At 38.9% G+C, this 19,663-nt stretch overlaps 1 protein-coding gene across 1 annotated transcript in view; it reads right to left on the bottom strand.

Annotated features, from left to right (window-relative positions):
• Positions 1-19,663, bottom strand: part of fras1 (Fraser extracellular matrix complex subunit 1) — a 206,622-nt gene that overhangs the window by 106,668 nt on the left and 80,291 nt on the right. The window contains 4 exon segments of the mRNA XM_036598414.1: positions 558-698; positions 3,293-3,436; positions 13,684-13,818; positions 17,101-17,247. Coding sequence (XP_036454307.1) covers positions 558-698; positions 3,293-3,436; positions 13,684-13,818; positions 17,101-17,247 — 567 coding nt within the window.

The following is a 19,663-nucleotide window of genomic DNA, read 5'->3' as shown; positions in this document are numbered from 1 at the left end:
CTCATAAAAACACCATATATCATTAGAATTCAAATTCAAGAATTCAAATCAACATAAACACAAAAAAGTAGTTCATATCTTGTGACCTAGTCTGAAGAGAAAAGTTTGGTTCCAGATTTCTGCTGGACGTAATCAGCCATCACACAGGTTTATTAAATTCCATCATTAGCACACTTGATTTAACACAATGACGTATTAATTAGCCAAAACAACAAGAAATACTGGGCTACAATGAGGAGAGGTTTGGAAATGATGAAACAATCACATACTGAAATCACTACTTACTATATTGTTTATTATTTGTATTTGTTCAAATGTTAGTGTTTTTTGAGCAAATAAATGCTTACTGCCCAGATATATAACCCTTTTAAATCCAAATTTCTCAGGTGCCTTAAACACACTGTGGCTATACATTTACAGACTGTAGCTTCTCTGTTACAAACACATTTGCAAGCTACAAAGCAGGTGTTTCTAATAAAATGGTAAGTCATTGTATATAAATTTACATTAATGCAAACATTACATCGATTAAAGCATTAAAGCATATTCTGACTTACTTTGGCAACGACCATAGCTGTCCCTGTAATGTTGATCTGGACATTCAGAAACACATTTCCCATGGTGCAATGCATAGCCAACTGGGCAGCTCAAGCAGCTGGGGTTGTCCGGGTTACAGGTCGCACAGGATGGGTCACACGCTACAACACAAGACATGGATATAATCCAAATCCTCAGTGTTAACATTTCACTAACACCACTTTGAAAATAAGCATCAGTGGTGCAGTCTAGTCTGCTGTACTATTAGTAAAGTGGGTAGTAGATTTTGTCTGTAGATATTACAGGAGACATAAAGGTTTTAATGGGCTGTTGACGTTCTGCCTTTAAGCAACCGGCTTCACAACAGTACAAATCATTTCAGCATGGAAGTGTTCCTACCTACAGTTTGTTATAAAGCTCATGAGACTCACATTTGTAGAATGCCTTGAGTTTGTTTTTTGAATCTTCCGCAGCTTGAAGACGAGTGAGAGTTTTATTTTCAGGCCTGTTTAGAACTGGGCTTCACTGTTAATATCTTTCTTGTAACACAATTTCAAATGCAATGGTATTTGGCCAAACAGGCCAGTAGGATAATATTAATCAAAAGAACGAACAGATTAGAGTTTTGCTCAAAACTTGCAATTTAATATGATTTACTCATTTTCCAGTTACACCAGATGCAGTCAAATTTTGCATCTTTAGTTGACAACTGTTGCTATGAGGATAACACTGCTAAGCTCCAGGTGGCTGAGACTTGTCAATGTGGTTTAGAGCACATTGTGACTTACTGTGAACTATAAAGACGAGCAAAACTTCACTGCTACAGGCAGCCATTTCAGACAACAGCAGGGCTCACAAAGTAGGCCTGATCTGAGATCAGATTTCTCTGTATTTATGATGGTCACTGTCATACCGTGTCATAAACCACATGAACTTGTCTGCATGACCTTAATGAAGACCTGGATATGGTTTGAGCAGGTATTGGTTTTAGTGATGTATTTTTCTAATAGAAACAATTTGGGCTGTATGAGTGACTATTCAGTTGTAGCGTTTGTTACCAACGTCAGCCTCACCACTTCGGTTCTAAACTAAAGAGGCAAAATTTGGACTCCAAACATGTCTTGGCTGATTGACTACAACTGGTATAAGCAGAAAATTGTGTAAATCTGATTTTTCACCAGACCATTTCTTTCATAACTTAAATAATGTCAGGCAGATAAGTACACTTGCTCTATTTAAATGCAGCTTTACTAATAAAAATTAGCCACTGGACAATCTGGCTATAAAGAAACTGAAACTTTTTCATAGCCTTTTTAAATGGAACTGTTTTGCTGCTGCGTTGTGTCAATCCTAACTTGTAAACATCATAAAAACAAAAAAACGTGTCATGAAAATGTCCTAAAGTCTCATTATATTTTTGCCGTATGTGCCAACCTTACAGCCAAATAAAAGGATGTCTTATGTGTCACTGTGCATTTTAAGTGCGAACACGCAAATCCTAGTGATTTCCTATGGAGTATACAGCACATACCCTCCGGATCACATCTGGATAACGTGTTTCAACAAGGTCCTACAACCAAAAACCAACCGCAGGGCTGTGCATCAACATGAGCAGACAAAAGTGACATCCATCAACACAGTGAGCCATAGCAGTTAGCAGGAAAGCTGTGTACAAACACGCTGAACCCCCTCCTATTCAGGAGAATGAGCACATCCATGCTGACATGTAGTTCACAAGTTGACATTTGTGATATTGTTGTCATACTGCAGTCTTAAGCTTCTCTGCAGACAGACAGACAAGCATGCTTCGCCACAGATGATTGTGTATAAGCCCCCAGTGGAATTCTGAGCCACTAGCAACACTACACGTCTGGATATCTGCTGTGCGCCTGCATATTTTTGGTATTTCCTTTGAAATATGAAAATACACATTTACATATATACATACATTTTTGTATTCTGGACTGGTACATTTTTACACTGTCCATGGAAATTTTGGGGACACTTTGAGTGATGACATCACAGCAATGGAAAAAAATGTGTGGGCTTTGGCTTTATTCCTAATATAGCACTAATACTATGACAAATATTTACATGTTCTCCTCAGAATGAACCTAATATGTTGAGTTATTGCACAATGAGAACGAAAACATGCTCATTTGCAATATAGACACAACAGTAACTGTGGTAAAATCAGTGTAGTGTATAAACTTGAGAGACAGCTTTTATGAAAAGGTGACAAACACAGCACAATAAAATACACAAATAATGAAATAACTGAATTAATAACTGTATAACTAACGAAAGTACTAATTATTTTAGAATGGTCATTTTTCCGCCAAGCAGTGTAAATCATTATCGGTAGTCTACGACTGCCAAACATCGAAACGATCAAACACTATTCTATGAACCACAAAACTGGCACATTGATACAAAATTCCACTGACTGTATCTATATCTGCACTGAAAATTTCTGAATATTTAAACGTTTAAATATAGTCATCTGTGTGCTTTTAAATGTCGCTTTGTGGTCCGGAACAAGTGCTTCAGATGTTTCAGTGTAGCCTGGGCTTAAAGTTGGACGGACATAGCCACAGTAACTAAGGGAGGCAGGACTTGTCAGAAGTTTGTAAACAGTTAATTGACTTGTGCAGTCAGCCAATCAGATTTCAGAACTACCACTACTTGTTTTATCACACTGGCATTTGCACAATAATATGAGTTAATCTGTTGTACAGTTGAACTGCTTGCTCACCATAACAGTTGCCTTGACTGACATAGAAGCCTGGCCCACAGTCTGCAACACAAAAGCCCTCCTTCAGCAAGTGGGAGGGGTCTAAGCACGACAGACAGTCCTGAGGCCCCCCACCTCCACACGACAAGCAGGAGTCATGGCAACCTGTAGAGAAAGATGTCAAAATGTCATTCAGAATCCAAAAGCTGAGAAGTTGACTTCAGGGTGCTAACAACAACAAAGGGAGCGGAAAAGACGCCAAAGCCATCTATTAAAGGATAAAGCACTGGTTGTTTCTGCGGTGTGAGTTAGAGCATACGCCAGTGTGAACTGGAACAAAAGACGACCTTTCCCTACCCTCTCTTCACACAGTCCTTATTGAACCACACAGTGAGACATCACCAGATCTAAAGGAAAGTGCAGGCTGGCACCTAAATTAGCCTGGATTTTGCCTAGATAAGGGAGGTGACCTACGGAGATCTAAGGCTTAATCACCTCACTCCAAGTGAGGCGATAATAATCAAGGCTTAATTACTTTTCTGACGTCAGAGTTGCCGCATTGATTTTGAATTCGAGCCAGCTTCTGAAAAGAGCTGAAGCTCGAGCGGGCTTTGGGGTAAATGTGAATATGATAAATAGGATTAGCAGAGGTATGGTGCAGCATCTCAGAAATTTTAGCAGTGCATAAGTGAGGACTCCTGCTAAAATATTATAAAATGTTGGCATATGTAGAAGTGGTAAACAGACTGCCTTCAAAACAACAAAGAATGAAGACAATCTGGGATGAGGTGACAGATTTCCTGTGACACAGACATACTTAGGCATATCTAATTTACACAACTTTCCAGTCATCCCTAAATGTAGTCAATCAGCCAAGACGTGGTTGGTATCTGGTTTGCTTTAGTTTTGCACTGGTGCTATGAGGCTAATGTAGTTAACAAGTAATGGAAGGTTATAACACAACTTCATCATCAAACAACTGCCTCAAATCAGGTCTCAAACAGACTTGCTTATGAGGATTCTAACACTGTAGGACAAAATTATATTAAAGAAATCAGTCATGTGCAAAAGTCAGATACTACATTTCATTTCCAGTCAAAACCGCCATTAAGCACAAGTTATTCATTTTTCAAGATATATTTCTGAGATGACTCGGCCAGTAAGCATGCATAGCCGTTAAGAAGTAGCAACTGAAAAAAGGAAAAGGAAGAAAACTTGCAAATCAAACAAAGAAGATGCTGGATATCTCAGACCTCAACATCACTGAATGTGTTTGGGATTACTTGGGTCATGAGAAGGAGAAAATGCAATCAACCTCTAAGACTGAACTTGAAGGTGTGGAAAAATATAGAGTTCTCTGAAAAACTGAAAGCAAGTCTCCCAAAAAGAATGGAAGCTATAATAAAGGCAAAGTGGGGACACACTAAATACTGAAAAAATGATGTTATATTTAGTTGTTAAGGCTACCGTATATTTTTCTGTTAAATATATTGTAGCATCAGCATAAAGATATGGGAAGGCCACGATTCGTCATGTTTCCTGGCTTTTTTGCTGATACTGAAAAATTAATAACTTGTACTTAATGGACATTTTGACTGGAACTTCAATAAATGGACAGTGATCTCCAGTGTGCAAAATACCCCCTGGCATTTGGGGGGTCCCATGTTGGCTGAAAACTCATTCACAATAGCGGTGCTCATGCTAAGATCAATCGCAGCAAAAAATTTGGTTTAACAATTCTTCTTTTGGAAATTCGCTTTTCTAGTTTGGTATTGCGGCCCTCCACACACGGAGATCTTAGAAATTTCCTCGTTTTGTCTTCTGTTTGTGAAATTCATTCTTTCCACCAAACTCTTGGGCTAGTTTTCAGATTTAAAAATATGCTGCGGCATATTGTAAAGTTTTTCAGAGGTATCCCAGGGCATAGTTGCAGTTGCAAGGCTACAAAGGAAAAACTGAGTGCACCAATTTGCTACAGTGCCACCCTGAGGCAGACTAGTCCTTCATCTCAACCTTGTTAAGAATACCAAAGACAGAAGCTCGCTGATTGTGTGGGAGGCCGACTAAACAATGAGCTTTGTATTCGACCTTCTGTTTAATCCTAACGGACAGCATGACGTCATAATCAACTTATTTTCAGGGACCCCACCGCCCAGAATTTTGATTTTGAGACATTTAGGGGGTCCAAAAGGCAAATTAGGGAGGTTCCGGACCCCCCTAGGACCCCATGTATTTTGCACCTTGGTAGTCTCTAATTTTTGCACAGAACTGTCCATTTTTAGGGAACAGTCTGTCACAACAGTGTGATTTAGGTATGCAGTGTGCACACTGCTAAAGTGTTGCTCACAAGCTACTTGTGCATTAGACTTATAGCTTCTCAAAATGAAAGAATCAAATTTTAGACACCAAAAATGTTCTGGTTGATCAACTACAGTTAGGGTAAGGGGAAATTTGTGTGCATGCGATATCTTCCTTTAATCTGCCTTCCGACACGTTGTCTCCAATTTATCCTATTTAAATCCTCTACTATATAAACAGGGAAGGAATGTAAGAGAATGTGTGTGAAAGAGCGAGAAAGACAGACAAGCACAGCAAGCCAAATCATCTGTGACAACTTCTAGTCCCATTACATGCCTCCAAATCTAGGGAGGACGCTGCTTTAGAACTTCTCTGAATAAAAAATAAAGCTCACTGACAGCTCCAAAAACTTTCTCTTTTACTCCCACTGAAATCCGATATGAGCTTTTTCATTCCTAGAACAAATATAAGAACTCTGTGAGTGGAAATCTTGTTTCATCAAGAGATCACGGCCAACAAGAGGATTATTTGTCCTCTTGCTGGCATCAGAGAGCAAGCAATTTGTTTTATGTTTGGAACACAGTGTCACCAGCTAGCTGTTAGCTCCAGAACTACTGCTCCATAAAGCAGAACAGTGCTGGCACACTGAGTAAACACAACAGTGCAGATGCAGAATGGACTGTCGCTTTGAAAAAGTTATAGGGTAACAGACGCCATCCATTCATACAGTTGAGCAATTACTTGCTTCTAATCTGATGCAGCCCAAAAAAGACCATTTCCAGGTTTCTTTAGCTTATCCCTAAAAACATTTGGGTTTTACAGAGTTAGCAGAGACTCTCTAAGGAACCAATGAAGGACAGTTCTACCAGACACTAAAGGTCTTAAACGGATCTGACCCCAGACCAGAGGATGGAAATTTTCCGGTCATGGCAGCTTTTTATCCACCTTGGAGATTAGTCTTAACAGGGCCAGACATGGTGTAGAATAGTAGCGAAATCCACTGCAAACAGGGATATGTGTCTCTAAAACCTGCCCCAAATTCCTCTAGTCCATGCTCTTTTAATATCCTTATGAGATCATGGGTCAAAATGCTTAGCAAACGGCTCACAGTTATGGTCATGGGTTAAACTGCAATTTTGTTTGGTCATTATCAAAAATGGAATTTCGAATGCCTCTTATTCAGTGAGTGCATTTTTATTTGTGAATATGGTTTATTTCATCATCATCATCATCATTAACCACTTAATCCAGATAGGGTCACGGTAGCAGTTGGGAGAGCATAGAATCCCAGACGACCCTGTCCCCCGCAACTTCCTCCAGCTCATTCCCGGGGAGCCCAAGCCGTCCCAGGCCAACTTGGAGATGTAATCCCTCCAGTGGGTCCTAGGACGACCTCAGGGTCTTGTCCCGGTAGGCCATGCCTGGTACACCCGCACTGGGAGGCATCCAGGGGGCATCCGGATCAGATGCCCGAACCACCTCAACTGGCTCCTCTCAAAGCGGAGGAGTAGCGGCTCTACTCCGAGCTCCTCCCGGATGACCGAGCTCCTCACCCTATCAAGTAGCATGTAGCCCACCGCCCTGCGAAGAAAGCTCATTTCCGCCGCTTGTATTCGCGATCTCATTCTTTCGGTCATTACCCACCGGTTTATTTATTTAATGATATTTTAATGTTGAAAGCACACTTGAGCAGTCATTTTGGGTGCTCATACTACATTCACTGGCCACAACGAGTTTTGCTTAAGCAAGAGGCGAAATGTTTCACACGTTTCAAGCATGTAGCAGGAGCTATGCTGAGTACAGTCCTGGCTGAGCCAAGTCTTATTTGCATTCCATGTACGAGGTTAAAGAAACTTACACAAAGAAATTTAAAGACAAAGACGTTTACACAATTTTAAACTTTCCCCAAATGTTGCCAATCAGGAGAGAATGTTTAGAATGTGCTTCTTTAGTTTTGCACTAAAGCTACAACGTAGCTAACAAGCAACAGAAGCTTATACCCCACCAATTAGCATCACGCAAACTGCAAATCTAAATCATCACACACTGGTAAAGTAATTTAAAATAGACCTGCTTATGTGGTGTGACAAAGTATAACATAGTTATCTGCAAATTGGACAACAGTACAGTTGTATACAAAAGTTATACAGTATTATGCAAAAGTATTCAGCACCTAAGCACATTGTTTAAATCCTTTGATCTTGGTATTTAGTGTTTTTTCTTATAAAACAACTTTACATACTATTAGAATAGATACAAATGAACATAAATACAGTAAGAAGTTACAAAAATTTCTTGTTTTCATAAAAGTAGCTGATGTGAGCTAGTTTGGGGAATAAAGCTTGGTTCCAGATTTCTCCTGGATGCCAGCACTCCTGATTGAATTTAATGAAGAATTGATTGGTCAAGCCAGGTTTTAAATGATAACTACAAATAATACTAGGCTGCCACAAAGATAATTTGGAACTCGTTAAGTCCTTTAACATATGTTAAAACAACACTTATTGTGTTAATGCTGTTTTTATTTATTCTAAGTGTTTTTCTGAAAAAGTTAATACTTACTGCCCAGATAAATAGTTTTTTAACTCTAATTTTCTCCAGTGCCTTAAACCTTTGCACACTGCTGTAAGTAGACCATAAATATAAACAGAAATTGCACTGAAAATGATAGATTTAGCTGTGTTCTCTATCAACAAAACATCTTTTGCCTGGGGGTTAAACTTATGCATAAGACTGGGTGTCATGTAGCTAAAACCAGCATTACCAACAATTTCTGAAGCCTGAATTTAATCCGTACTTTTGGTTCTTCTGTACAGAAAACAGTAACTATTCCTTTCAGATAAATTCCACAGAACTGGTGGGAAACCGTCTTCACATGTTCTTCACAAATGCAGAAAAGCTGAAATTCAATTACTTGGTAGCGCTGAAGTCACAAGATTCCCTCTCTCTGTTCTCTCACTCTGTCTGGCCTAGAGCTACGGATAAAGAGCATGTGCCTTGGCACAAAGCCAACTGAGGAAGACCCATTAACCGCTCGACATGGCACCTTTCCTTTCACTCCTGCACCCTGGCACCTACAGAGAGAGGGGTTTACAACAGTTGGCGCAGTGCCAATATATCTCTACAGCCAGCAATTCAAAACCCACAGAGTAACTGTGCTGGTTGGATTTAGGCTGGCCTGGTATGTTAGCAAATTAGCCACGGCATACGATAGCACGTCTGTCTCCATAACTCAGCTAAGCCCTGGGGCATTCTTTGTCACGAATGGCTACACGAGTAAAAATACCCGAATGGCGGCCACTAAAACTGAACAGCCATGGCTCATTGAAAGGAAGGTGCTCTGCTTTGAGATTCTGCTTCAATTCTGTTTCAGTTCAACCTGTAAGTCGTTTTGGAAGCATGTGTTAAAAGGTAGAAGAGATTATATCATATATATACTCTGTAAGCAATGAAATGGTGCCATGACTTTACATGAATCTAATGAGCAATGGTGGTTTAAAATTCAAAGTGCTGTTTTTAAATATTTCAAGATTTCAGTTGTAGCAACATTTCTGTCTTGCGATACACTACAGTTAAAATTTTGGTGTTATTTGCCATATTAGCAGTTTTTGCGATTTGTATACATTAGTAACTTAAAGACCTACCAGGGAAACTATATTTGTGTTTTCTTTCTAAATAGGTTAATCTTGTTCTTACAAGCAAACAGTAAACATGGACTAAGTATAATATTCCAATAACCAATAAATGACCAATATATCTCACCCTACTTCTCTTGATGTAAACTGGGCGGTCCTGATCTTGGGTAACACTTACGTAAGCATTCCCCTGACCAATCACAAGGCTGACGTCTCTTGCCCCGCCCACACAAAACGGTTTCAGAGTCTGAGAAACTTAGCGAGCTAAAGCTAACCCAGCACAACCAAAAGCTAGCAGGCCAGACCACCTGTCTGTAGCTGTATATGTAATGTATGTAATGCTTGTAGTTCTGTGTGAGTGGCGGAGCAGGCTGTGAATGTTGTACAGAGAGCTATTAATAAAGCTGCTCATTAGCCACGCCCACACAGTTCTGAGATATGTCTGATCAGTGGTGCATAAGCCGTGTTTTTATATCTTATATTTTTTATGCAAGCTCTGATGGATGTTTAATATAACACTCAGGTTTAACATTTTTAATATTTTACTCTGTGTTTACTGGGACTTGTTAGATGTTTTATTTAATAGTTCAAGAACTCAGTGAACAAGGAGTGACTAAAATGATAAATAATATACTGTAATTATCTATATGCATTCAGTTTTTTGTCAAGATATCTGATGAGATTTGATCACCACTTCTGAAATATGATGAACTATCAATGCTTTTCTGGTTTCTCAGTCATTTTCTAGCACTCTGGATGCATCTAACATTGATTTATTTTAATTTACAGCTTCCTGAGTGTTTTAATAATTTTCTGTAAGATGTGAGGTTGAATAGTCTTGCATATTAGAATAATTTTATATGCTTGTCTGCAAGCAAATTAGATTTAAATTTTTATAAACACTGACCTTCAAACAGCGATTTCAAACTTTGGAATGCAAGAGTAAAAGAATTTACATATAAAAACTGAATATAATTACATAATTAATTACATTTACATTCATATTGATAGGTTTGATTTTTCTTTTTTTTCAGTTTGTTTCAATGTCAAAAACATGGCAAAATATAAAGGATGTTTTCTTTCCGAAAACACGACTGTCCACACAACATGCCATATCATCTTTTGATCAAATCCAAATAAAAAAATATAAATGTGGTATAAATATTTTGAATTCATCTAGAATTAGAAACTCCAAAGGTAAAACACTTTACTAAGGACTCACCACAGTGCATCTTGGCTGCTTTACCGAACGAAACTGACAACAACTAGCCTACATCACTTTAAAGGTGTACTTTATCCATTTGGGAGGCAGCTCTGCATAGACTACCATCTCAGTCAGCCTTTTACTGGCTCTTCCAGATAACAGAGAAAGATCTTCTATCTTCCAGTAGCACCCCTTTTTTTCAGTCTTACTAAACCCACTATAATGGGCTCAACTCAAGCCGCAGATTGGATTCCATTCACTCTATATTAAGGACTAGAAGTCCAATTTGCGGTCGGAGTTCATTAAAGTGTGAAATGGAACAGCGGTGCGGGTTACAGTAATTGGTTCAGACAGCCTGACGCTCCGCGGTCACAAACCAGTTAGAATGGATGCTAACCCTTCAGAATTGGTAATGGCTATGGTCAGCTAGCTCGTCAGGGCCCACGACTCCTCGTCTTCTAGCTCCTCGATACTCGTATGCATGGGAGAAGGACACTGCAGGTTGAGCTCATAGTGGTCTACGGGCTTTTACGAGGGGAATCAGACTACATTTTACATAAATTTTACATGCTGTCAGGTGCCTGAATCTTTTGCACAGTATTGTATACAGTCTCATATCACCCCTTACAAGCTTTAAATGACTATGATCCTATAGAGCTGTATATGAAACAGGGGAATGATAGGTTTGACTTGTTCAGAAGTGCTGTACTGTCAGCAGGTTTGGGCTGCACGCTGAACCAGTGTGTGTATGATAAGACGTGCAATCGCTTCACTGCTTTTCTCATCTTTCTCCACTAAAAATGATCGTACACAGCAGCTCTTTGTCTCAGGCTGCCGAGTTCTTTTTGGCAGCACTTCAAGCCGTGAAAAACACAATATCGCATGCATGATGTGCACCTAAATCCAGACATCAAAGCTCCCAAACCAGACCAAATGCGTGTTCTAGCCTAGTTCCCATACTTTGATTATGTGAATCAGGTGTGTTGGAAGCAGAGGAAATGTCTGTCAGAGGACTGAACTAGAAATTAAGCTACAGCTGATGCTGAATATACAGTGAGGGGGAAACAAGTATTCAGACACTTTCAGTGCATATTAGGGGTGGGAATCTCTAGGTACCTCACGATTCGATTTGATTACGATTCAGAGGGCTGCGATGCGATTCTAAAACGATTATCGATGCATCTTGATGCATCTTTTTTTTCTATACAAGATTTCTATTTTCCTACTGTGTGAGGACCTGGTACTTTTAAAAAAAAGTATTTGTAATGATCCATAATGAATTTACTTCCAATATCTTTTATTGATAAATCAAATGGAAGTGATGTGGCAAGTGAACTAGAAGGCTCTCATTCACTGCTCGTTTGGAGCACGAGACGCTACTGCCATTCATCTGCGATAAAATGCGCTGTTACGGTGAAATAAGATCCAGTGGTAATGGATGTCCACGCAGCGCGTTACAGCTGTCCTACCCGTTTTCTTCAGTGATTTCATAACTTCGGTTTTGGTGTCGTTGCAGAGATGGGGCGGGGTTGGGGAGCCCTGTTTCGCTACGACTATTCGCATTTATAAGCAGCGTTTCCTGGTACGTTAAATCTGCAACGAGAGACTGTCAAACACTAAAAAGTTGCGAGGCTGAAGTCAGCTTCTCTTTCGAATTTTCCCATTCCACCTTAAGTGGTACAGCAGTTACAATCGGCGCCTCCCTTAAATCTTAGAATTTAAGGTGGAACGGGAAAATTCTAACAAGAAGCTGGAGAATAAGAAGCGACTTCAGCCTCGTAAAACAGTCAAACGCTGAGAGACATTTTATAATAAACTGCTCTAGTTTTGAGGAAAAGTTTTCTGGCAGAGAGGGGTGGAAAGCAGCTGTAGCTAAAGATTAAAGCAGAGCGAAGTAAGTCTGCGTTTTCGTTTATATTGTTTAGCTATACTAGGATGTTATAACATACTGAGACATACTGGACATTAAATGTTGTGGCTGCCAAGGTGGTTTGATTTTTGTTGAAAGGACAAAATGTCTCTTCTTAACATTTGGGTTGTGACTCCCGACCTAACCTGGCTTTAATGCAGAGGGAGCTGGTCGGATTTCTCGCTCATCCAGTAGTGTTTTTGTTGTGTGCCGTCACAGACTGTCCAGGCGCTGCACTTCCGCACTTCCGAGTTCCGCCTTTTGTGTTCCGTCAACATTATAAATTACATATTTAGAAAATCGATTTTTGACATTTATGAATCGATTCAGAATCGTTTACGTCCGCATCGCGATGCATCTAAGAATCGATTTTTTCCCGCACCCCTAGTGCATATACACACTTCAAATGTATACACATAATGTCTTTTTACTTTGTGCTTCTAAATATGACCAAAAAGGATGAATTCATAAGTGTAAACTAAGACATGTTTAAAAAATAAACTTCATAAGGGAAAAAGTATTCAGAAACCACAAATTAATAAAATTAGCATTTTGCTGAAACAGTGTTGTTGGCAAATGACAGCTTCGAGATGTCTATGGTAAGACGTAATTAGCATTTTACAGAATTTTGGCCCACTGCCATGGCAAACAAGGGTTAGGTAGGTCCATCTGATGGGTCCATCTTTTTTAGAAACAAGTTGTTTTGAGTGTATGTTTAGGGTCATTGTCTTGACCCTAAACATACACATATTTGTGTTCATGTGCAATCATCTATTTCCTCCTGTTTCTTGGCTGATGGGATTGAATTCTTCTCTAATGTGTCCCGATACATTGCTCCAATGACATGTACTGCTTCAGTAGTGCCCTTGAAATGATTTTGAGATTTTCACTTGGAAAGAAAAACCTGCAAACATAAAACAGCTATTTACTAATACTAGTTGTTTTGTAACACTCAGCTTCGTGATCATCAATGTATATTCCTTGATACAAAGGGTAGATTAAGCCTAAATAACGATGAGACTGTTTTCTTTTCCAAACTACTGATATAAGCACATATTGTAGCTCTTTTGGACCAAAGGTGGTTTAAGCAGCTAAAAGGTTTGAGTGTTGATGAGAACTGACATCACATCAAGGCGATAATCTGTGTAGAGTTTGGTGTTGGTCCCAAGCTAGTACTACTACTCTACTACTCATAAGTTCTTACAGTGTAACTGATGCAAGATTAATCTGTTCAAAATTAAAATGCACAAAATGAAACCTAAAAACATGTCCGTTCTTGGGCTGGTGGTGCTGGAGGAAGCTGGGCTGTGCCGTCTTCGTGTGTGTGTGTGTGTGTGTGTGTGTGTGTTTAATGGTAGGTACTCACTCAGGCACTGTGTGTGGTCCTGATACATGCCGCTCTCACAAGCGGCCACACACTGCCTGCCGCTGAGCAGTAAAGACCCACCACACACCGTACACTCAAAACCATTCTCACAGGTGAGACAGGACGGCTGGCAGGCTGAGAGAGAGAGAGAGAGAGAGAGAGATATCATGTTAGGGCAAAACACAATGGGGGACTGCATATGTGCCAAAGTTATGGCACATTATGGTAACAAGTTATGTTTTATATTTTATAATATGTTAAACTCTGAAAGGAAATTGTGCATTAAATTTTACAGTGCTTCTGTAGAGGATGTGTTAGTTTATTTACACTTAGAAAATCAACAATGCAAGCCATTTTGCCTAAGACCGTGTATATGACCTACTGGCTGCAAACTATAGAAACAAATGTGCATGTGTGTATGTGTGTTTGTGTGTGTGTGTGTGTGTGAGGGAGAGAGAGAGAGAGGATGAGTCAGCTTTAGATTTGAGCAGGTATTATATTAACCTTGCTGTTAGATAGCGCAATTAACATTTCATCTTCCCCTGCCGTCTCCACACTGAAACTCAAGCCAACATAACAGAGGTGAAGTGGAGGACAAACAGGAAAGAGCTGAATAAAAAAGACAACTCCAAATCAGTTTATATCATCCTTTAAAAACAGGAGGCTTCTCTCATGGCAAATTAGATGCCTGACGTGTGACGCTCTATCCTGCCTGTGGCTTTAGAGTAGAATCATCGGGGATTCAAGGGGGACAAAAGGAAGAACTGGGGCACAAAAGTCACTGAATACAGACTGGGGCACAAAAGTCACCCACCAAACACAAAGGAGTGAATGATATGATGATATGATTTTAATATCATGATCAATTTCATCCCAAAAAGATCTCCTGAGCATATTGTGGGTTTTGTCAGTACTTAAAGAACACTGATGAGCTGCATATTTCATTAAAGGGCTGATATCCAACTTTTTCCCCTGAGCTTCACTGTGGTTTTATGTATCAAAAGCAGTCATAATAAACCTAAATAGCTATTTTCCAATCACTTTTTATCCATTAGAATTAAACAGGCTATTCTTGTTAATGTACCTTTAAGAAGATATATGCAAATGATCCCTGTTCTGTTCTGATTTCTTTCTGGCTAAAACACTCCTTATCAATCAATCAACCTTTATTTTCACTCGGAAATGTATTGAGGATGACCCTTATTTTCAGTGCAGCGTAAAAGGACTGAAAAAGAAATTAAAATGAAATTTAATCAGGTTGAACTAAAATGAACAAAACTACTTGAACAAATTAACAGTAAAATCAAACAAAATTATCAAGATAAATGGGAAAAAATAAGGTTTAATTAAGAAGGGGAACAATAAATTAAAACCAAGATAATAAAAAGATAACTAAGGCAAACTAAAACTAAACTTGTAACTTCAGGGTGAGTGGGCGGAGCTAAACTGCTGTAGGTGGAACAGGTGGATATGTGTAAACACATTAGTTTTCATGACTTTAAACTGGCTGTTATTGTTTTTGACTGAGGAATGAATGATATATTAATCTGGAATTAAGTATAGAAACAATGGACCTCATTCACCAACCGATCTTAAAAAGAAATCTCTTCTTAAAACCACTTACACAGTTTTTATGACGATTCTGATTTTCACCAATGTTTTCTTATTTGGGATTTGTTCTTAGGTAAAAACAGAATCTACGCACACTCAAGAGCACAAATGTGTGAACAGTTCTGCAGTTTAAGAACACGTCATGAATCTGATATAGACTTTTTCTTAGAACCTTTCTTAAGAACAAATTAAAAAAAAAAACTTTAGGAAGATTTTGGAGAATGAGGCCCATTGTTTATATACCACATCAAAAAATACAAAAAAGTTTTCCAAAGATATGGGTCCTCTAAAAGAGACTTAACAAAGTTCAACCAAGTGGCAAAGATGTTTGGGTTTCACCCTGTTGTTGGGCTCAAATCCCAAATACTTTAAGTTCATGAGAACCCAACTGGTTGAGTTTAAATCGATGCAGTGATGAATAGTAAAACACTGAATAAAAAAATATTATACACAAAGTGTTTGATAGCGTTTCTTAAATGTGCCAATAATGGTATGTTGTATTTGGTCCAATTTATCAAATCTCAGAAAAAATAAATATCATATGAAACTAGATAATAAATAAATGTGCTGCTATGTGTTCACTGTTGGCAGTGTGACTTGACTTGCTTCCATACCTTCGGACACTCTAGTGCATATCTCCCTATATATTATAAATGCTTAAATAATACCATGAGCCTTCTTATAGAAGAGTGGTACACATATACACGCACATTTAGAGCAGACTTGGCCATCTGAGCTTGCGTAGCCAACACATCGTAAAGCCTCCCTGAGAGTTTGCATTAACACCTTTGTCTTGCACGGATAGCTTTATAGCAGCGGAACCGCTCTTGGCACCCTGTGTTTACGGGTTTTCAAATACCACAGCGATAAGACAAGTGCCAGAGATATGAGTCTGTGTGCGTGTGAGAGAGACAGAGAGGGTAAACGAAAGGAAAAAAGAGCAGGGGAGTGTGTAAGATTGGGTAAAGTGAGCCAGGCAAGCAGCAGAGAAAGAGGAGAAATGAAGGGGTGGAAAGACAAGTATGATCAACTGATCTAAATGGTTGCTGTTTTATAGTAACAAATCAGTTAAATAGTTTTATTTAAAGGACAATTCAACAGATTTTTCAAAATTACTGCATAATTAAATGCTTAAGACATGAAGAAAGTCATTCAGAGTGCTGATACCTGAGACATTTTTACAGCTTTTCAGTAGTACAAAAACATATTTTTAGTACATTCATGGTGCAGGGCACTATAAGGCAAAGTATCACTCTTTTACCATTATCAACTTCACATATATAAAACACAGAAGACACTTGTAGGTTCACGGGTCATTTTAGATACTACACAAAATGGCTATGTATGTTTTGTAGACATTGCGACCCATGGTTCCTAACACCACTTGAAAGAAATACAAGTTGGTAAGTTTCTCTAAAATGAACCATTTCACATCAAACCACGCTGCATGACTTTGTTTTTATCTCAACAATTACATTATGCAGTGTTTTTGAACTGTCAGTGGAATTCCCCTTTAAAGAAATACCACTATAATTTTCTCAACTTTGTGAAGCAATTAGCCATTGGCTTCAGTTATAAGTGCAAAAGTAATGAGAAAAGTGTGAAACTATTGTCTGCATCTGTCAGGTGACTAAAGGACACAGGACAGCGGTAAGCCTGGAAAAAAATTGAGTATTCCTTTAATTGAAAAGCAAAAGTGAAAATCAATCAGAAAGGTGAAGTGTCCCCAAACTTTTGATGGGTGAGGAATGTTAAAGAGATCTGGGGAGAAATGGAGGAGAGGTTACGGCAAATTAGTCTGTGTACCTGTGCATACTCGGCCGTGTGGATAGAAGCCTTGAGGACAGCTGTGCAGACAGCGGCCGTTCCAGAGAAACACTCCGGCATCCTTACAGCTATCACACTGATCAGGAGTGGAAGAGCACGTCAGACAGTCCTGATGACAAGAGACCGCTGCGAACACACACATTACATCACAATCAGAATCAGAACATGGCCATACAAGATTTCACAAAGAATTAGTTTTGGCTGTAGCTCACATATAGACACACTTAGTAACAAGAAAATACATCAAAGGACCCATACCATGGAAAACCAAATTTTTTGTTTGATTAAAGAGTTTGTGGAATGTAAACACTGTTAAAGTTTTGTATCATTCGCTCCCTAGTCTATACAGTTGTATGCAAAACTACAAAAAACAGGCCACTTTGAATTTGCTGTTTTAATGTCACCAGAAACCACATTTATATATATCCGCCTACTCAGTCCCCAGCAGCTCAGCTCCACCAGTTTGAGCTGAAGTTATAAGGGCTGTTTCAGCAACTGCTTTCTAAACATGCCAATCAGAAGAGAGATTACATATGTTTATCAGTCTTAAAGGCACAGCATTAAAACAGCCTGTGTAATTCTAGGGGCAAAAAGAGGCTGGAAAAAATGAATTATGACTGTTGTGGGATAAAAATAAAACAAAAAAAAGTATGATGGGTCCTAATTAAATAGAGATAAATACTCTAATAACAATAAAAATATTTTTAAAATGGCAACAAAAAACTAAAAATACTATTAATGATAAAAAATATATACATAAATACACAAAACACAAATAAATAAAAAAAAGTAAAATTTTCTTTTGTTTTATTAAAACAGTTAAAAAATAAGCTTTAACATAAAACAAATAAAAGTAAAATGACAGTGCAAGTAGAGAAGATATGATATTTTAATTTGTTTAATTATTAAATTTTTTTTGGTCTTAGCAAAACCTATACCTACACATTCATCACTGCTGTTTACTACGGTAAACATCCACCATCCGAGCTATTGTATATCTTCATACCACACTGCAGAATCCTGAGCTGACAAACTACAAATCTGTCTGGCACAATTATTTTGGCACCACTATTAATTACCCTGCGTCTAATGAGCTGATAAATCTCTTGCTGAGAACATCAGCTGCTGGAGCTTGTCTTGGCACGGCACTGTTGTGAAGAGCGAGAGAGGTAGTGAATATGTGTGAGAGAAAGTGAGAGAGGACGAAAGTCAGGAGGCATTGGGATGCTGAGTGTGATGTTGTTGACGGCTGCTCTAATTGGAGTTGGAGGGTGGAGAGAGGGTGAATATTTGGAGCCCCTTCATTACCTACAGAGCGCTGACCAGACGCACATTGAACAGCAGAGGGCTTTCTACATCTGTTCACAAATAGCTATCACCTTTAATCATCTGACTACGTTGCCTCGCAAATTGCTGCAATCGTTTAATTAAACATAGTGGTGTCGGAATCAACAAACGTCAGTGCGGGGCGTCACTGGCATTTTGTGGCTAAATTTGAATTAGACCACGTTTCAACTTTTACCAGTTCCAATACATGTGATTTACACTGAGCATTCACTTTTTTAGGAACACTATCTTGTTTGTCCACTCCTGGCCATTCTACCTTATAGACAGTACTATGCAAATGTCATTATTTATTTGATTTCCAGTCAAAACTGCCATTAATTACAAATTATTAATTTTTCCACAGATCCAAAGTCCAGTCTTACAAGTTGGTTGCATTTTCTGCTTCTCACGATCCCAAGCACATTCAGTGTTGTTGAGATATGGGCTCTAGGGTGGCCAGTACATTGTCTAACAGGGTCTACCAGGTCTTGCATGGTTGTTAGGCGTCCCATTTTCTTTTTATCTTTTGATAATATTTTGAACTCTAGTTTTGGAAGCTTTTTTCCCCTTATTTGCCTTTAACTTTCCCCTTCTTTATGCAAAAAGCCAGAAATATCTCCTGTGAAATGCATAACTTGTATTTACTGGTCATTTCGCCTAGAAATTAAATAAATAAAGGGTGGTCTCTGACTTTTGCACCCCACATATCCACAAAACAGGTGTACAATTATTGACTGTAGCCCATCTGTTGCTGTACAGTTTATCAGTCCCCCTCTACACCGTTCATTATTGATCAGTTTTTGACCACAGGGCTGCTGTTGACCAGATATTATTTGGGTGGTGAATCAGCACAGCAGTGACACTGGCATAGCAATAGCAGTGGTATGGTAGCATGTGTGGTGCTGGTACGAGGATATCAGACAAAGCGATGTTAATGGAGTTTTCACACACGTCAGTGTGTTAAAAATGGTCCACTACCCAAAAACACCCAGCCAAGAGGAGCTCTGTGGTCAGAAACTGATCACTGATGAAGGTTATGGTGAACACAAATTGTGCATCAACAGATGAGCTACATTTGCTAACTGTACACCAGCAAGGCAGTGCTACACGGCAGGGGCTCCAATTAAGTGGCAGTGAGTGTAAATTATTAGCATTTGGTATTAGCTTTCATTATCTGAACAGTATCTAACAGTAAAATTAACTATAAAATGTTGTG

This window comes from Colossoma macropomum, unplaced genomic scaffold (genome assembly GCF_904425465.1).
Source record: "Colossoma macropomum unplaced genomic scaffold, Colossoma_macropomum, whole genome shotgun sequence".
NCBI lineage: Eukaryota > Metazoa > Chordata > Actinopteri > Characiformes > Serrasalmidae > Colossoma > Colossoma macropomum.
This window is presented reverse-complemented; position numbering and strand designations above follow the sequence as displayed.